The following is a 16849-nucleotide window of genomic DNA, read 5'->3' on the forward strand; positions in this document are numbered from 1 at the left end:
TGAAACAAAAGGTAGGAAACCTGTGAGGCTCAAAATCCCCCTCAAAACTTCCCAGATCATAATAGCTTTTCTATACCCCCAGTGATCCAACCCACCCTTCACAATTTCTTTTCATTTAACAAAAATGACTACTCTTTTGACCCACCACTGAGTTTGGCTTACATTCAACAAGGAGCACATTTTTATTCACTATTCTCAAGAAATGTGTTAAGAGAGCACAAGACACATGGCACATGGGTAACAACTTTGGAGCCCAAAAAGTCTGACCTTCAAACATACCACTTACTGCCTCCTGTGCAGCCACGAGGGAAATCAACCTCTCAGTTTCCTTATCTGTAAACTAGGGATATACATTATCTACCTTCTAGAGTTGTAAGATTAGATAGAATCAATATAAACTGCACCATGCAGAACTGTTATAATATCTGAACAAGGATGCATTTGCAAATTACACAAAATGCCTATATTCTCACTTTTAATATCACCCACATGCCCATTCATACAATACTCGGTGACATGTGCTTCTAAGCTACTGGCACATCTTCCTTGCCAAACCATTCTACATTGACCTTTCCGAAAGTAGGCAAAGGAAAAAGGGAGAAGTGCTGGTTTAGCAGTACTACTTACGGCTGACTACAGAGTGGGAAGTTGGGGAGAATGGGGGTCGTTCTGGGGGACATTTTGGAAATGTAACACAGAATGCAAATCAAAACCCTGAGCAATAAATGCTAAGGCAATTATTTTGATAGCACAGAAGGACAACACTGGTTATTTTATGTATCTTTTCCATCAAGGAATAAAATTTAAGTAGTTACAAGTACCAAGAGAGTTTCAACTAGGAAATGAATTGAATCATATATACTCTCAAGGTTCAAATCCTTAAAGGGTCACCTCCCCTATTTTTATTTTCTTCTAGAAATGCTCCACTTGGGAGAAATTTAAACATAGCTAATTCTAAGTGTTAATGAATACTACATTAAATTTGTACATTATTTTATACATTTAAAATACTGTCACAACTGGTATAGTAACTAACAGTTACTGATAATCAGTTTAGAACCAAAAAAAAGAAATTGAAGGAGGGGAAAGGAAAGGTGAGTAGGGGAGGAAAAAGCAAAGGAATTTCTTTGTGATATTAGATTAAAATTTGCTAGGTAAGCAGAAACTGTCCAAGCAACTTCAACTCTAGGCCAACTTCATCAACTCTGAGCTATGTTATTTAAAGCAAGTTTTCTGTTGTCTGACTGGGCCTTAGATGTCGTGTCACCCACTCTGTAAAGGTAAGGAGATATTAGAATGGAAGCACATTTTAAGTGCCTAGTGCACTGCAGGTAACAGTGAGGAGTCAGATTTCTTTCCTTTGAAACGCAGCTCTCTGTAAAGTGTACAATCTGAACAGCGTATCTACTGAAAAATCTATTATAGTGAATCCTTCTGTACACAAGCAAATCACACACACCCTGTTTTATAGATTTAACATACACATTCCTACATTAAACTTCTCTAGTCAATTGGGATGGACCTAGAAGGCATTACGGTAAGAGAAGTCAGAGAAAAACCAGTATCATGACTTCATTTGTATGTGGAATCTTAAAAAAACAAAACAAATACACAAACAAAAGAACAAACTCACCCATAAATACATACATACATAATACCATAAATACATAATACCATATACACAGAGAACTGATGGTTGTCAGAGGAGAGGGTGGTAAGAGGATGGGCAAAATGGGTTAAGGGGAGTGACAGGTACAAGCTTCCAGTTATAGAATGAATATGTCACAGGAATAAAAGGTACAGCACAGGGAATATAGTCAAAGGTATTGTATTAGCACTATATGGTGACAGATGGTAACTACGCTTGTGGTAAATGTATAATCTACCATAATGTGTAGACCTGTTGAATCACTATGTTGTGTACCTGAAACTAATGTAATCTTATGTGTCAACTATACTTCAATTAAAAAAGAACAAACTTCTTGGGGTGCCTAGGTGGCTCAATCAGTTAAGCATCCAGCTCGGTATCAGCTCAGGTCTCGATCTCAGGGTCGTGAGTTCAAGTCCCACACTGGGCTCCACGCTGGACATGGAGTCTACTTAAAAACAAAAACAAACAAACAAGAAACACAAACAACAACAAAAAAACCCCACTTCTCAAAAACAATATAAACCTGACACACATAACATACAAACCACCTTCCAATAAAATGGTATATAAATGTGGCATATTATAATTCAAAAACAGGGACTTACTAAAGGATGTGCTAGATCTGGTCTACTCTCATTACTGCTTTGCCTCTTTGGTTCTCCTTGAAAATGAAATTGACCAAAGTTTGAAAATAGACAACAATATTGTAAAGAGAAGGTCACTTAGATTATTATTTAATCTCTGTGCCAGAAGAGTGAAGTTCAAATCCACAAATGGGGAGCAAAATAAGATAATGAAATGGTTTCTTCCTACCCCATACTCTTGCCACACTGAACCCCATACTCTTGCCACACTGACTGGACTTCTCATTTTAGCTATCCTAGAGAGATTCTAGGAAGAGAGAAAACTCCAAAGCTTGGTAAGTAGATTTACCAAATTAACAGTACCCTAAAAGCAACAGAAATGGATCTTTCCTATAGTCTCCCTACCAGACCAAGGAAAATTCTATATGCCCGGCAATGTACTGAGTGCTTCTCATCAACTCCTATTTTTTTTTTTTAAGATTTTATTTATTTATTTGACAGAGAGAGATCACAAGTAGGCAGAGAGGCAAGCAGAGAGAGGAAGGGAAGCAGGCTCCCTGCTGAGCAGAAAGCCCAATGCGGGGCTCGATCCCAGGACCCTGGGACCATGGCCTGAGCCGAAGGCAGAGGCTTTAACCCCTGAGCCACCCAGGCGCCCCAACTCCTATTCTTTAAAACAATCCTGTGTGGTAGGTGCTAGCATCATAGCCACTTTACAGATGATGCAACTGAGGTTCAGAAAGATTGAGAAACTCACCCAAGGTTGCACAGCTAATAAAGCAAGTGGCAGAGAGCCAAGAGTCTTGACTCCAAAATCCATACTATTCACCCACTAGTACACTACTTATTACCGTAGTCTAGATGACAGGGTATTGGTTTTTAGACTTGGCTTCACCCCTTGGGCAAATCACTTGACCTTGCTGAGCAGTTTGTCATCTGTAAATGAGGGCAATGACAGTTCCTCCAGCCATCTCCACAGCATCCAGTGATGCTTAAGAGTTAACAAAAGTGCGAATAGCACTGTAAAAATTATGGGTCGCTATGTAGTTACAAGATTTTGTTCATTTGAGCCTTGGTTACATACCTTTATCCTTTCCAAATGGTTTACGGACCTAAAAATATTTTTTAAAGATTTTATTTGAGAGAGAGAGAGAGAGACAGATAGCAACAGAGACAGCAAAAGAGACCACAAGCAGGAAGAGTAGAAGAGGGAGAAGCAGGCTCCCCGCTGAGCAGGGAGCCTGATATAGGACTCGATCCCAAGACCCTGAGATCATGACCCGATCTAAAGGCAGGCACCCAACCGACTGAGCCACCCAGGTGCCCCTATAAATAAGTTTAACAGCAATTCAATCATTTTTAACATTCCCCATCAAAAATCTAGTATTAAGGGACACCTGGATAGCTCAGTCAGTTAGGCTTCTGCCTTTGGCTCAGGTCGAGATCCCAGGGTCCTGGGATCGAGCCCCGCATCAGGCTGCTTGCTCAGTGGGAAGCCTCCTTCTCCCTCTCCCTGCTGCTCATCCTGCTTGTGCTCTGTCAAATAAATAAATAAATTTTTTAAAAATCTAGTATTAAAAACCAAATCAAACCTACCTTAGACTTTCTGGAAAAGGCAAAACTATACAGATAGTAAAAAGATCAATGGCTATCAAGGAGGGATAAGTAGGGGATTTTCAGGGCAGTGAAAACTATTCTGTAGGATACTGTAATGGTGGATGCAGGTCATTATACATTTGTCAAAACTCTTAAACCGGGGGTGCCTGAGTGGCTCAGTGGGTTAAGCTTCTGCCTTCGGCTAAGGTTATGATCTCAGGGTCCTGAGATCGAGACCCGCATTGAGCTGTCTGCTCAGCAGGGAGCCTGCTTCCCCCTCCCCGACTCTCTGCCTACTTGTGATCTCTGTCAAAAAAATAAATAAAAATCTAAAAAACAAAAAAACAAAAAACCCAACCTCTTAAACTGTATAATACCAAGAATGAACCCCAATGCAAATTATGGACATTTGTTAATGGCAATGTATCAATATTAGCTCATCAATTCTAACAAATGCACCACACTAATGCAAGATGTAAATAACAGGGGAAACAATGTGTGAAGGAATATATAGGAACTCTATAATTGATATTCAATCTTTCTGTAAGCTAAAACTGCTCAAAAAACAGTGTCTATTAATTTTTAATTAAATCTCCTAAAACAAATTCTACATAGAAATTTACACAGTAAGGGCACCTGGGTGGCTCAGTGGGTTAAGCCTCTGCCTTCGGCTCAGGTCATGATCTCAGGGTCCTGGGATAGAGCCCCACATTGGACTCTCTGCTCAGTAGGGAGCCTGCTTCCCTTCCTCTCTGCCTGCCTCTCTGCCTACTTGTGATCTCTCGCTCTGTCAAATAAATAAATAAAATCTTAAAAAAAATTTACACAGTAATGTAAATTTCTTTTACACAGTAATTACCTTGGGTTTTTTTAAGATTTTATTTATTTATTTGACAGAGAGTGAGCACAAGTAGGGGGAACAGAGGGAGAGCGAGAAGCAGTCTCCTTGCTGAGCAGAGAGCCTGATGTGGGGCTTGAATCCCAGGACCCTAGGACCATGACCTGACCTAAGCCTAAGGCAGACACTTAATGACTGAGCCACCCAGGCGCCCCATGCCCTTGGTGTTCTAAAAAATGCCTCTAATACTTGACAATGTATATTCCATCTTTTTAGATGTTGTCCAACAGAATTTTATGCAATGTTGTAAATATTTTGGATCTGCTCTGACACAGTAGCCACTAGCCATATTGGCTACTGAACCCTTGAAATGTGGTTAGTATGAGAGAAGAATGGAATATTTATTTTTATTTAATTTTTTTTAAAGATTTTATTTATTTGAGAAAGAGCGAGAGAGCACGAGTAGGGTGAAGGGCAGAGGGCAGAAGGCCTGAATGGGGAGCCTGATGTAGGTCTCAATCCCAGGACCCAAGCCAAAGGTAGATGCTTAACCGACTGAGCCACCCAGGCACCCCTTACTTAATTTCAATTAAATATGCAGCTAGTAGGTATCATATCAGATAGCACAGTTTTAGACAATTCAAGAGACCCTTAGAAATGTACTGTAATATTAACTTCAGAAGAAAAGAGTTACCTCAAGAGACCATTCAAATGGGATGTAGTTATGAAACGATGCCACAATTAGCTGGTGAAGAATGACTAAGTGGATGGTTCAAACAACTAGGAGCCAATAAAGCCTGTCTCCAGTTGTTTTTCCCTTTAAGTCAGTGACTAAACAGTCACTCTTCTTTAATTCCCTCAGTATTTTCAAAACATTCCAATTAAATATCATTTCTGCTTCCTGAAAAAATACAGTACAAGTCAAGTTAAAATTAGGAATATTTTCGGGGCGCCTGGGTGGCTCAGTGGGTTAGGGCCTCTGCCTTCGGCTCGGGTCATGATCCCAGGGTCCTGGGATCGAGTTCCGCATCGGGCTCTCTGCTTAGCGGGAAGCCTGCTTCTCCCTCTCTCTCTCTCTGCCTGCCTCTCTGCCTACTTGTGATCTCTGTCTGTCAGATAAATAAATAAAATCTTAAAAAAAAAAAAAAAGAATTAGGAATATTTTCAAGCTGGTAACCCAGAGGAAATAAAAAAATTAGGAGTCATAAAGAAATAAGTTAGTTTCACAGACACAAGATAGTCACCCAATTTTTTAAAACGAAAATTCAAAAACTAATATTTAACCCGAGTATTTCAATTCCAGGTCAGAGCCAATTGTAAATCAAAAGGAAGAAGATGCCCAGAAAAACATGAGCAAAAGAAAAAAGGTACAGGAGCTAAGAAAACAAAAATGAGACAGTACAGACACACATGACTATGCATGTCCAGCTGTTCCCCAGAGTGCTGCCTCAAAGGGTCATTACCTCTTATCTCGGTCTTTTAAAATGCTAGTCGATTAAACCTCAGTTCCTAATTCAGACGTTCGGTCCTTATCCTAGTGGCATAAACGGGAACTTATGTCCTCAATTGCAGTGGCTTTTTATCAGAGTCCTCCCCTGGGGGACCTATGAAATCAAACACTGAGATTGGCTCCCCACCCTCAGGGAATAAATGAAGTGTCCAAAGTGACAGTTTTGAAACCCTAGAGTACATTAAATCCACAGCTTTTTTTTTCAGTCCTTCAAGTACTGGATCTTTATTTTAGAGTACAAAGAAAGAAAGAGAGAGAGAGGTAACTGAGAAGTAGTAATACCCTTATGCAGGGAGATATGAAAATATCCACCTTAGAAAGAGGCCCCTTAAAGCCAATTCTTGACACTTTGCTCAGATGTAAACCAAAGCTTTGTTCTCCTTTTTCAAGCTCATAAATCTCATAAGAAAAATATTATTTCGTAATTTCACAAGGAGTGATTTTTGAGAGTATTCAAATGCATAATTAAGTAATATTAAATAGCTGAGTGAGCAAGGCAAGACGTCCAACAAGTTGAACGTTTCAATACGTTCCACTGTAAGGAAAAAGAGACGGGATTTCCACCTTTCCAGCGCCTTTCCCCACGGATTTCCATTCCTGTGCTCTGAAAGCCCTGTACCCCATTTGTTGTGCAATCTTTTTCGAACTCCACCCACTGACTCCAGAACAAGTGGAATTCTCCCATTCTGAAGGTCTCGATTTTCCTGTATCCAGGGAGACACTGAAAACTCCTTGACGTGAGTCAAGTAAGGCAAGGGGAACGGTCCAGCCTGTCTCCCAGATTAAGAGAGACCAAAGGCTAGGGTGGGGGAGGCGCTCAAGTTTCCGCTCACCCAAAAAAAAAAGAAAGAAAAGAAAGGAGGGTAAATAAAGAAAGAGCAAGAAAGGGGAGAGAGGACTAAAGGGGAAGACCGGCTATCACGCGATGCTGCCCCCAACCCTGTGCGACCCAGGTCCACCAGCAGCGTCTTCCCATCGCGGGTCCCGGTCCCACGTGTAACCAGGCCCCTAGTGCCCAGAGACGAGCCCTGTGACCCGGGAGCCGAGTGGCTCCTCCAGCCCCGCGGCGCTCGCCCGCCCGCGCAGTGGCGGGGAGCGCAGGGGGGCGGGGGAAGGGGGGCGCAGTGCAACCCCAGCTCCCGCGCTGTTATCTTACTGCGCAACAGCCTCGCCCGCGCCGCCGGGGCGCACCCCGCAGCGCGCCCTGCGCACCTGCCCGGCAAGAGCAGGGCCAGCCCCTGACCCAGGTAGCCCTCCGACTGCGCTGGGAGCACGGAGAGCACGCCGAGGGCGGGGGCTAGGAGAAGGAACACCTGGCGCCCGGGGTTCCCCGGCATCCGCCGCACGTGGCTGTCACACCTGGCGCGCCCCCGCCTCGCACCCCTTCCCCCTCACACCAGGCTGCGCCCCCTGCCCTCTCCCACCTCTGTCGCGCGCCCCAAAACCCCAACCTTCGCTCCCTCCTATCCCATCCACCTCAGTCCCAAATCCCCCCAGACCCGCTCCCGCTGTCGTCACCCCCGGGAAGGAAGAAGGCCGGATGTTCGTCCCGTGGCTAAAGGTAACCAGATAGAGTGAAGATGTGGACCCCGAAAAATCTAGCCCGGGCATTTCCCCGGCCGGACAACAACGCAGACGCTTCCCAGACTGACCTTCTGCCGCGGGCTGCGTCGCCGTCCGCCCCGTCCGGCCTCAATAGCCTCTTCGGCGCCGCCACCGCCTCTACCCCGCGCTGCCTCTTCTAGCCGCGTCGCCATGAGGTGACGGCAGCAGCCAAACAAGCGGCCCTACAAGGGGGCAAGGAACCTTTCAGGGCCCCCGCGCCCCGCCCCTGAACCCCCATGGCCAATCGCCGCATGAATGGCTTCCCACGTGACCGGAGGAGGTTGGCCCCCGAGGAGATGGAGCGGAATGGGGGTGGGGAGCATTGAAGTCTGGGCTGGGCTTCTGCAGGGCCGAAGGGCGAACACAGGCCGTGCGAGTCTGCGCAGACAGGGAAAAAGAATCTGAAGCGGACTACAAGTCCCAGCAGGCTTCGCGGCCATGGCTGGCAGGCCCTGCTCAGGATTGGAGCGTAAGGCGGTGTTCGGAACGGGGGAGAGTGTCCGCCGGCTTGCGCGTGTAGCCTACTGGGACTTGTAGTTTTCTGGAAGCGATGTACTGGTACCGGAAGGTACTCTTTGATTATCCTGAGGGAAAAGTTTAGGAATTGTCCCGTGTTTGGGAGGGAGCAGGAGTGGGGACATGTTGTTGTGTTTTTGTTTCTGTTGCTCCTCTTCGGATTTGAACCCAAATGATTAGGGATAAGGGGAAATCATGACTTTCAAGGCGGGAGAGATGTAATGGCTTTCAGAATTTGAGGTTTCTGGCTGGGACACCTGCTCTGAGCCTTAATCATCCACCAGAGCTCTCAGCACTATTTACCTGCCCTGAACTCCTGCGAGGTGGGGGCTGCGTCCTTTTCACCTTGGCTGAACCACCGGGTCTTCTAGCATAGTTCTCCACTCTTAGTCGGCGCTTAATACATGTCGAATGTATTCTGTTTTCTCCTGTAGTCGTTTCGTTACTGAAATTTTTAAACAAATTACGTTAGCGGGGCGCCTGGGTGGCTCAGTCGTTAGGTGTCTGCCTTCGGCTCAGGTTGTGATCCCCGGGGTCCTGGGCTCCAGCCCCACACGGCTCCCTGCTCGGCGGGAAGCCTGCTTCTCCCTCTCCCACTCCCCTTGCTTGTTCCCTTTCTTTCTTTCTGTCAAATAAAATCTTTAAAAACAACAACAAATCGGTTTGCTGAATCGGTTTTTTTGTTTGTTTGTTTGTTTTCTTGACAGGATTGGGGCAGGGGGTGCAGTTTTGCTCAGGAATATTCCATTTCCATCTGAGAACTAGATCTCTAATGACTGAGCCTCTGAAAGTCATGGACCCTCATGAAATTCTGATATATTAGATAACTCATTATGAAACTTTTGTAAATTCTTTACTGTTTTTTTTAAATATTTTATTTTTTTATTTGACAGAGAGATCACAAGTAGGCAGAGAGGTGGGCAGAGAGAGAGGGGATGCAGGCTCTCTGCAGAGCAGAGAACCCAATGCGGGGCTCCATCCCAGGACCCTGAGATCATGACCTGAGCCGAAGGCAGAGCCTTAACCCACTGAGTCACCCAGATGCCCCTGAAAACCAATTTCTAACCTTCATTCTGCTACTTAGCAAAGCTGCTGGTTTGATGAGCTATGACTGACAGAAGCACTTGTAGCTGTAACATGGAATATGGACTCCATGATTAATACAGCTGACCACCCCTGGTGGGTCAAGTCCTGAGTCATTGCCAGCCCTTAATTTAATGCAACACACACACACACACACACACACACACACACACTGGTGCTACTACTACTACAACACTTTTTGCTGACAGTAAATTACAGACCTCATCAAACTGTAAGGGACAAGGGCAAGCTCCTCCAAAATGTGCCACTTTATTTTTTTTTTAAGATTTTATTTATTTATTTGACAGAGATCACAAGTAGACAGAGAGGCAGTCAGAGAGAGAGAGGGAAGCAGGCTCCCTGCTGAGCAGAGAGCCCGATGTGGGACTCGATCCCAGGACCCTGAGATCATGACCTGAGCCGAAGGCAGAGGCTTTAACCCACTGAGCCACCCAGGCGCCCCAAAATGTGCCACTTTAATGTGCAGATTATTTCAAGTTGAAAATAACTAATGGCCAAAAACACTCAGGAAGAAACCTTCTTACTTATTCCTAACTGCCTAAAAGAATCCGGAGGACCTGTTGAGAGAGAGCTAGCACCGTAAGTAACTGTATTAGATAAGAACTAGGTATGGTAGACAAGAAGGAACCCAGCAAGCCTGTTTGATCAAATTCCTCTTTGTGTCCCATTGTGTGGGTGGCCCACCAAATGCTTGTTTACCAAACATTTTTTCATCTTCATGAAAGTTGCTTTCCTTCCCTTTGAAGTTCTAGACCCCTACTCTCTTCTTGGTTCAGGAGTTCCTTTATACTTCATTTTGTCTGTCTTTGGACGCTCATGTCTGTGTTGATTCCTCATATGTATATAATTAAATTTTAGGGGCGCCTGGGTGGCTCAGTGGGATAAGCCTCTGCCTTTGGCTCAGGTCATGATCTCAGGGTCCTGGGAACAAGCCCTGTGTCAAAAAAAAAAAAAATTATTTTCTCCTGTTAATCTGTCCTTTGTCAGTTTGATTCTCAGACTAGCTAGAAGAATGTTGCAGGATAGAGGGAAAATCTTCTTCCCCAACAATACCCTATAACATGATCAAAGGTATTGACAAATCTAAAGAAGCAGTGTTTCTATTAGAAGATTAGAAACCGAGGGGCACCTGGGTGGCTCAGTGGGTTAAAGCCTCTGCCTTCGGCTCAGGTCATGATCTCAGGGTCCTGGGATTGAGCCCCGCATCAGGCTCTCTGCTCAGCAGGGAGCCTGCTTCCTCCTCTCTCTCTGCCTGCCTCTCTGCCTACTTGTGATTTCTGTCTGTCAAATAAATAAATAAAATCTTTTTTAAAAAATGAAGAAGAAGATTAGAAACCGAGAAAACGGTGAGTCAGGGAAGCCTGGCTGACAAAGCCATCCCTGCGAAGTTTGGGGGAGAGAGAATCTTGTTCCAAAAAAAGAGAAATTCAAAAATAATGGCCCTATTCACAAGCTTAATTCCTAGGGTGGGGATGGAGGCCTCATCCTCCTCATGCCTAATGTGAATTTATCTAGAGAAAGAATGTAGAGATGTGTACCTTTCCCTCCAGTGAACCACTTTCATTGCTTATTGTTAATAAAGGGACTTTTTGACTTTGTAAATCAGGCCTGAGGGCTGTGTTTTGGAGAGAACATATTCTGCGTGGTCCCTCCAGGAAGCCCCTCTGGTGCCGAGTGTCTGGGGTGTAGCAAGTTATCCATCCCTAGCATGTCGTCGTTCTCACCCCAAACCAGTCCAGCTTTCCAGTGGAAAGGCTTGTTGAATGGACTCACCCCCCCCAGGCAGGCGGTCAATGAAGTCAGGGTGAGGACTGTGCCCATTGAACTCCTGGATTACCACTGCCGGGCAGAATAGAACACTCAGAAAGCTCCCAGTACTTATTAAAGCCTCTGAATAGATACAAGGTACTAATTTTTCGGGACCTGTACAGATGAAAGCCAAACCCTTAATTCCCCAAGGTGATATACCTTTTTTTAAAATTTTTACTTTATTTTGTCAGTGTTCCAAGATGCACTGTTTATGCACCACACCCAGTGTTCCATGCAATACATGCCCTCCTTAATACCCACCACCAGGCTCACCCATCCCCCCACCTCCCTCCCCTCCAAAACCCTCAGTTTGCTTTTCAGAGTCCACAGTCTCTCATGCTTCGTCTCCCGGTGACATACTTTTGTGCAACCTCTTGGACAGTTTCCTGGTAGCAACAGTCCCCAGCTACACGGAGACCTCAGCCAGCCACAGGATCAAGATCACCCCAGGATAAACTTGGTGGCAATAGAAAATTTTCACTCATGAATTAAACATTTGAGCACCTACTTCATTCTGAGCACTGTATTAGACATGATTTAGAATGAGGGCATCCAGACCTGTAATGGGCAGGGACATATACAAACAACATAATTCATAAGATACAGGTAACAGTTATGCAAGATAACTTCTTGAAGGCTATTTTCTTCTGGTGGTAGAGCAATTTAAGGAAGGTTTATGTAACATCTGAGCTATGTCTCGAAGGGCCCATGGGAATTAAATTAACTAGTTTGACTAGTCCACCTCAGTATTTTCAAAGAAAAAAAAGCTCCTATTAACCTTTAAAGCAGCCAAGAAATTAAATTTCAGGGGCATCTGGGTGGCTCAGTGGGTTAAGCCTCTGCCTTCGGCTCAGGTCATGATCTCAGGATCCTGGGATCGAGCCCCGCATCGGGCTCTCTGCTCGGCGGGGAGCCTACTTCCCCCTCTCTCTCTGCCTGCCTCCCTGCCTACTTGTGATCTCTATCTCTCTCTCTGTCAAATAAATAAATAAAATCTTTTAAAAAAAGAATAAAATTTCATGTTTGTTGAATACTACTGGGGTTGTAGTAGCAAAAGGAGTATTTGCCTTTTCAGAGAACAGAGAACTTATTGTTTGATTACCCAATACCATCCTTCTGAGTTAACCCTGATTCTAGTCCTTATAGGAATTTGGCCAACTTTAGTATTTGCTATACACTTCCACATTTCTGGCAGACACGAAAAGATTGAGAAAATGATTTTACTTCATACCCAGATTGCTCAGGCATATTGATGGCAGGCCATGGTGGGTTCTAGTAGATCGGCACACACTGGGGAGCCACCTCCAGCAGGAAGTGGATACATCCAAAGTTCTTGTCACGTATGGAATATTGGGAGAGTACCTGCATTTCAAAAACTCAAATCTCAAATACATATATTACATATTTGAGTATAGACATTCATGAATTTTGTTCTGATTTCCCCAAGACTCAGCTTTAATTATATACTTTCAAGGTAATAGAAACTATGTTTATAAAGACAATGGTAAAGAACACAAAATATTCATGGGTTAAGATCTCTTAAAAACACACACACACACACACACACACACACACACACACACACGCCTGCGCACACACGTGCCTAAGTGGCTCAGTTGATTAAGCAGTCTCTTGATCTTGGCTCAGGTCTTGATCACAGGGCTAGGAGTTCAAGCCCATGTCAGGACAGGACTTACTTAAAAACAAAAACAAAACAACCTGTTTCTGGCATTATGGTCTAGTCTACTCACCAGTCTTCTCCAGGTTCAGTGCCTCTAAGTTACAGATATTTTAGAACTGGTGGGGTCCCCGTCTTAGGATTATTTTTAGCATAAATATATTATTACTACTACAAATGTCTTACTTTTGAATAGTTATCTGATGATTGGGCCCCACCAAATACTTCTGGATCCACTGAAGAGTATATCTCACCCATAATAGGTGCTTTGGTGAATATGGTTAACCAACCATTTCTTCTGTAAGTTGTTCCAGGATAAGGATTCATTATATTTCCAGCTGGTTTTAGTGCCAGTAGGGTATCCAAATCCCCATTCTTTAGTTCTTCTGAGGCTCTTCAGGGAATATTGGGGCTAGTATTTAATTAAGTCTAGATGTAGTACCGAAGCCATTATAAAGAGTTTTGTGGTCTTCCTAAGGGTTACGAGCTTATGTAAGACCCTTCGTAAAGGTCTGGTTGATTATTCCCTTGGGGAATCAAACAATTTGGAGGGTCCTCAGCATTGGACAATAGCTGATGGGTCACCTTTGCATCCAGCTCTTTGTTGTCCTTGATTCATAAAACTGCCCCCATCCATAATCATTTCAAAGTCTGGAATTTCCAATGGCAGATCCATCAACTCAGGATGACTAGAACAAACTTGTTCTGGTGATCTTTCTGAGTGACTCATGCAGCAACAGACAAGCATGGGCCAGTGTGGTGATTTTCTTGGAGGTTTACTTCAAGTTCTCTAGCTTTGGTTTGCAGGACTTCTGGAAAAAAAGGGCAGGTTTAATTTTAAATCGTTTCAAGTCAAGAAAATGGGAGAAAATTGAAAACCTTAGTTTAAACAAAGAACTAATAAAGACAAAACATACAAATTTTGTTGTTCTGGACAGATTAAAGATAAAAACCTTTGGGGCTCCTGGGTGGCTCAGTGGGTTAAAGCCTCTGCCTTCGGCTTAGGTCGTGATCTCAGGGTCTTGGGATCGAGCCCAGAGTGGGGCTCTCTGCTCAGCAGGGAGCCTGCTTCCCTGCCTGCCTCTCTGCCTACTTGTGATGTCTGTCTGACAAATGAATGAGTAAATAAAATCTTAAAAAAAAAAAAAGATAAAAACCTTCACCATTTGGGGCGCCTGGGTGGCTCAGTGGGTTAAAGCCTCTGCCTTCGGCTCAGGTCATGATCCCAGGGTCCTGGGATCGAGCCCCGCATCGGGCTCTCTGCTCGGCAGGGAGCCCGCTTCCTCTTCTCTCTCTCTCTGCCTGCCTCTCTGCCTACTTGTGATCTCTATCTGTCAAATAAAATAAATAAAATCTTTAAAAAACCAAAAAAAAAAAAGGGGCGCCTGGGTGGCTCAGTGGGTTAAGCCTCTGCCTTCGGCTCAGGTCATGATCTCAGGGTCCTGGGATCGAGCCCCACATTGGGCTCTCTGCTTGGCGTTGAGCCTTCTTCTCCCTCTCTCTCTGCCTGCCTTTCTGTCTACTCGTGGTCTCTCTCTCGCTTTGTCAAATAAATAAATAAAATCTTTAAAAAAAAAAAACCTTCACCATTTAGACCATTAATCTCAAAGAACTGTCATTTTGATAGAGGAAAACCAAATCCCAAGCTTATACCACGTACTTGGTATTAAAACTCTTACTCCAACAAGACATATTTTTTAATTTTTTTCTTTTATTATTTCTTTGAGACAGAGAGAGAACACGTGCAATGGAGGAGAGAATCTTAAGACGTGGGACTCCATCTCATGACCGTGAGATCGTGACCCAAGCCAAAATGAAGAGTTGGATGCTTGACCAACTGAGACACCCAGGCGCCCTGCAATAAGATGAATTTTTAAAGACTTCATGCAGTCTTTTTCCTGTCACCTCCCATGTTGATATAAACTTAGTTTAACAAGAAGATCCAGGGCACTGCATGGATCAGAGTTGCTGTGGCCGCAGTCATACACTGACCGCAATCTCTACTAGGAATGAAAGACTCTTAGGTGTGAGGAGGCTGCCAACCATTCCCAACTCTGAAGCCATCAGGGATGACCTTGACCGAAGACAGCTGCCTTGGGACAGCCCTTCCCTCTTCCCAGGTGGTCACATCAAATGGCTGTTCTAGAAGTTCAGGCCCCTTCCCCCAATTTAGGATGGTTCTGAAGGGTAATCCAACTTTGGAACTCCTCAGAATCAGCTAAGGCTTCTGTTAATATTTTATTACTGTTCAACTTCTGCCTTATCTTGCTCTTTTACTCTTTCTTTTCTTCCCCAGGCGTTGATTACTCCCTTATAAATGTTTTCCGTATTCCTTCTCTATAATCTTAGTCCTATGTATAAAATTCCTTACCAAAGACTTCCTTCTCACAAGCCTTCTACTACAACTTTCCTTTTCTACAGTCAGATTTTGTTTTAACTTTTCCCTGTTTAAATAACCAGTCTCGTTTTCCTTGCATACAGAGTTGTTACCCTTATTATTTCCAGTCTTAGATCACCCATAAAACTCCATGGAGTGTTAGACAAAGCTCTAAGGTTTTTCCCTTTTCTGATAAAATTTGCAATCCAAATAACACAGACTTTTACATTCAATGGTGATAATGCTAAAGACATGTCCATTGTAATTAAACCGACAGACTTAAATTAGCTTTAATGCCAAATATTTCCCAAGATCATGTGAACTTCAACGTTTCGGTTAGTTTCCATCTTTCTGAGTTTTAAAATGCCCAATTCTGGGGCATGTGGGTAGCTCAGTCAGTTAACCCTCTGCCTTTGGCTCAGGTCATGATCCCAGGGTCCTGGGATGGAGCACTGCATGGGGCTCCCAGCTCAGTGGAGAGCCTGCTTCTCCCTCTCCCTTGGCCACTCCCCCTGCTGTGTGCACGCACTCGCTGTCTCTCTGTGTCAAATAAATAAATAAAATCTTAAAATATTTTAAAAAATAAAATAAAATGCCCCATTCTTACAAGTGCTTGCCTTTAAACCAACTAAACAGAGCTCTTTTACAAGTTAATCTTAGCAATACCATCAGGCGGTAAAGAAAATAGCTCCCATGTATAACATACATGGACACACCTGCAAAAACACAAGATGCAAACAAAATCTTAAAGGACCAATTTCTCAACAGGTCTTTTTTACAAAACAAATCTAATTGCAAGATGATATTATAATTTTTGGATCCGTCAATTGGTCATTGTTCTCCAGGATCTAACGAATATCATAGCCAAGAAGCGTTGCACGAAAAGATTGCCCAGTTTTGGAGACCACAGCCTTAAAGGGCCACATTCGGGAATCGAATCCTCATTTCCCATTTTCCCATTACACCATGGCTGGTTTTCTTCAAAGACACCAAAAGACATTACAACACGCAAAGCAGACAAAGCCCAGAGTAGCTCTGTAAGCGTTAGTTCCTCCCCAGAAAGCTGGGGCTTCACCGACTGAACCAAATGGCATCCTCGCCGGCCTTTTTTTTAAGCATGCAAGAAAAGGAGACTAAGGGAACCAAAACTTGTCAGGGGAAGGCCACCGAATGAGAGGAAGAAATCTAAGAGAGCCCAGCGGAACGGGAGGAAGAAAGAAGGTCATGTGCGGTCACACACAAAGTACTCACCAAGAGAAGGCTGTGCGAACCAAACCCCCACTCCGGTTCCTTGCTGTAAGAATCAAATTAGGCGCTGAAGGCCAGCAGTGTCCACTCGGGGTGGGGCCCTGGGGCCAGTCCCTAGGGCAAAGAGTGTAGGTAACTGCTTAGACTTCCCTCCAGACTCCTGTTACTGGCTGGGGGCCCAAAGAGCCACGGGCAAAGAGCAACCAACCGGCTGACTTGCCAAATTTGTAACCAAGCCCAAGCTCACGGTGCCCCGTGCACGACAAAGCCAGTCACCGAGTCACCGAGCGTGCAGCAAGGGAAGAGGCAGCGAAAGGACTGACACAAGAGAAT

The 16849-nt window shown here is 44.2% G+C and overlaps 1 protein-coding gene across 3 annotated transcripts in view; it reads right to left on the reverse strand.

The window, feature by feature from the left end:
• Window positions 1–7984, reverse strand: part of TXLNG (taxilin gamma) — a 57670-nt gene extending 49686 nt beyond the window's left edge. For all 3 annotated transcript variants that reach the window (XM_047714694.1, XM_047714693.1, XM_047714692.1), the window contains exon 1: window positions 7832–7984. In XM_047714694.1, coding sequence (XP_047570650.1) covers window positions 7832–7936 — 105 coding nt within the window. In that variant the 5' untranslated portion in view covers window positions 7937–7984. The remainder of the gene's footprint in view (window positions 1–7831) is intronic.
• Window positions 7985–16849: the final 8865 nt, after the last annotated feature.

The sequence above is a fragment of the Lutra lutra genome, chromosome X, assembly GCF_902655055.1.
Source record: "Lutra lutra chromosome X, mLutLut1.2, whole genome shotgun sequence".
NCBI lineage: Eukaryota > Metazoa > Chordata > Mammalia > Carnivora > Mustelidae > Lutra > Lutra lutra.